The 3,203-nt window shown below is 39.1% G+C and overlaps 1 protein-coding gene across 1 annotated transcript; it reads right to left on the bottom strand.

The window, feature by feature from the left end:
* Positions 1-257: 257 nt before the first annotated feature.
* LOC118034837 (trimethyltridecatetraene synthase-like) lies at positions 258-2,273 on the bottom strand. Its single transcript, XM_035040259.2, has 2 exons — positions 1,295-2,273; positions 258-1,092 (listed from the first exon to the last, which is right to left on the bottom strand). Exons 1-2 carry the CDS (start codon positions 2,198-2,200, stop codon positions 463-465), a joined length of 1,536 nt encoding a protein of 511 aa, XP_034896150.1. The 5' UTR covers positions 2,201-2,273; the 3' UTR covers positions 258-462.
* Between the last annotated feature and the right edge of the window lie 930 nt (positions 2,274-3,203).

The following is a 3,203-nucleotide window of genomic DNA, read 5'->3' as shown; positions in this document are numbered from 1 at the left end:
TTTCGAGATCAAATTGAATTTTTAATTTTTATTTTAAATGATTTTGAAATGAAAAAACGAACGGCTTTATCGATCGGAGTTTATCTCCCAACTGCACCTGGCTCCGTGCGTTGTCAAATAAATTTTAGGCATATTCTTGGAGCTTCTCTGTGTCAACCTTTCTGCCTGCTCTGTTTCCTCATGTGATGTACAGTTCTGGTGGCAAAATCTATTTCCCATCAAACACAAATCCATTTCTAGCCTTCGAAATGAAAGTAAGAGGAGGAAATTAAAGGACTGTGTATTAATATTATAAGCAACGGAAACACATTATTGATAGGGATTGCAAGTACAAATGGAATACACCTTTTACCATGAAAGTGCCAACAAAGCTAGCACAATAACACTATGATCACAGCAATACAAAACGAAATTATTGAAACCCCAGCATCAATTATTTGAAGTGGGTATCCCGGAAACAAGTTACTTGGGGTAAACATGAGCCGGAAGACGGGGCTCGGCGACGGCAACAAGGGGGTATTTCTTCGGTGTGGAGAGCCCGAAGATTTCCTCCATGCTCAGTTCCTCCTTCCTCACGCCATCAGGTAATCTCCATTTAAATCCATGGAGAAGATTTGACAGAGTTGCTTGAATCACCTTTAGTCCTAAAGGATATCCAGGACACATCCTCCTTCCAGCTCCAAATGGCAGAAGCTCATAATCATGACCTCTAACATCAATAGAATTACCAATGAATCTCTCAGGGCAAAATTCATCAGGCTTGTCCCAGACCTTGGGATCTCTTCCTATGGTCCATACATTAACAAGGACACGAGAGCCTTTTTTAATGTCGTAACCATTAACGTTGATATCCTCTCGTGCTGCTCTAGGGACTAACATTGGTGCCACAGGGTGCAAACGCATAACCTCCTTGGCGATGGCATATATATATGGCAAATTAACCATGTCTTTCTCCTCCACCCATCTCTCTCTTCCAATTACCCTATCCAGCTCTTCGGTTGCTTTCTCAAAAACCTCTGGCTTTCTCAAGATTTCTGAGATTGCCCATTCCACGGTCACTGCAGAGCTCTCAGTTCCACCAGCAATCAAGTCCTGAGAATTAAAGAATTTTATATTGTTAATGGCTGTTAAAATTGCTGGGGTCCATCGCTATCATCAAGAAAGTGACCAACGAATAAAGATAGACAGACACTAGTGCAAGTGAGGCATGTTTCCCTCTTCGTTGTACTAACCTAAGCATTGTAGGGTCAATCAACGTAATTAAAGACCAACAGTTAGAAAATAAACGCTGTACCTGTGAAAATGCCTTGACACCATGTCTTTCAAGCTTGACCTCAAGATTAGGATCAGAAGCAAGCTGCAAAAGGACGTCGACCATGTCCTTGGGCTCCCAATTCTTGTCTTCTCTCTTTCTCCTACTTTCGTGCTCATCCAACACATGCTCCATAAACTTGTCAAACTTCTTGGACAAAACCTTCATTCTCTTAATGTACCCTTGCAGATCCAAGAAAGCAATCCAAGGGATTGAGTCCCCGATATCCAACACCCCATTAAGCAAGAACAACTCATCAAGCATTTCCTTGAACTCCTCTGGTGTCACTATCTCCTTCTCATTTTCAGAACTCTTAACAGTGTATTTTTTTCCCAACACCATGCGGCTGATTACATTAAGACTCACATCTGTAAGGTGATCTTTCAGATTAATAGGCCTGCCACTTGATTTGTGAAGAGTTTTAAGGAGTGCTTTCAACTCCTCCACACGAATGTACTCGTATGACTCAAGGCGCTTAGCACTAAAAAGTTCCATTAAGCACATTTTACGCGCTTGACGCCAGTAAGGTCCATACGGAGACCATGTAATATCTGAGTAATTATAGGTGGTGTATTTGCCTGCAGCTGTTTTGGGGCGGCCGGAGAAGATAACATCATGGGTTTTGAGGATGGTTTTTGCCATTTCAACGGAGGAGCCAACAACAACTGGGAATGATCCAAACTGGACTTGCATAAGGGGGCCATATTTTTGGGAGAGGGCATGGAGGGAACGGTGTGGGAGTTCGCCTATGAGGTTGAGGTTTCCAATTATGGGCCACGGTTTTGGGCCAGGTGGTGGGTTGAGTTTGCGGCGGCGGAGACGGCTGGCTAGCAGGATAAGGGATACAGTGGCGAGCCATGCAAAGGCATAGGACACCCAAGTCTCCATTTTGCTTGTTTGGGGGCTTGCTTGTGTTGGATGTAAAGAAAGACTTGGCGGTGATACAAGTAGCAGGGGGTTACAGGTATTTATAGCAGAGAAAAGCAAAGCAAAGCATGTGTCTTCTGAGATTCTGAGTGTTTTTCTTGTTGACTGGTCAGTTGGCACTGCTGCTGTCCCTATTTCCCAGGACGACAAGCTTAGAGTTGGTAAGCGAATAGTAGAAAATCATGTGGGCCCATTTTCAAGCAACTCTTGACCCCACAAGCTTCGTTATGGACAGTTAATTTTTGTGGTTTTTCACTGTCAGCCAAGAGGTGAGTCAGCTTCTTCTTGCTCCGGATGCTCCTTGAATCAAATGACTGTAGGTATTTACTACTGTTTTTTTTCTTCTTCTTCTTCTAATTTTCTGTCATTTTGTTTGGAACAAACCATATGTTTCTTCATTATCATTAATTTAAAATTAAAATCCTTTTCAAAAAATATGTTATCCATTTCTCGAAACTCTCTATTAAAAAACTAAAAAGGGTAAGTTTTGAAATTCTTCTTTATAAAAGAAATGAGGATTTAACTGGATCAATATCCATTTTCTTTTTATTATTCTCAATGTAAACCAGCATAATCCTTTTTTAATTAAAAATTATATTTAATAAAAAAATCTCTTTATTTTCCATCAAGAAATCCTTTTAGAATAAATAAAAAATAAAAACTGTTTCTATTTTTTAAAATAAACACGGCTTAAAGTTTCCTTCGAAACTTCTTACATGCATGGCTACCCATCTTTGCTTTGGTTGTAATTGTTGTGATGGTTTATTTTAACGTATTTTTTGTTTAAAAATATATCTATATAATATATATTTTTTATTTTTTAAAATTTATTTTTCACGTAAATATATTAAAACTATCCAAAATCATAAAAAAGTTAATTTAAAATAATAATAATAAAAATCTTATTGATTCTTACAATTACAATTTACATGGGAGGATGGTGGATCTTTAATTTAACTGAAAG

The sequence above is a fragment of the Populus alba genome, chromosome 1, assembly GCF_005239225.2.
Source record: "Populus alba chromosome 1, ASM523922v2, whole genome shotgun sequence".
Lineage (NCBI taxonomy): Eukaryota > Viridiplantae > Streptophyta > Magnoliopsida > Malpighiales > Salicaceae > Populus > Populus alba.
Note: the sequence above shows the minus strand (reverse complement) of the source record. Positions and strands in the feature narration are given on the sequence as shown.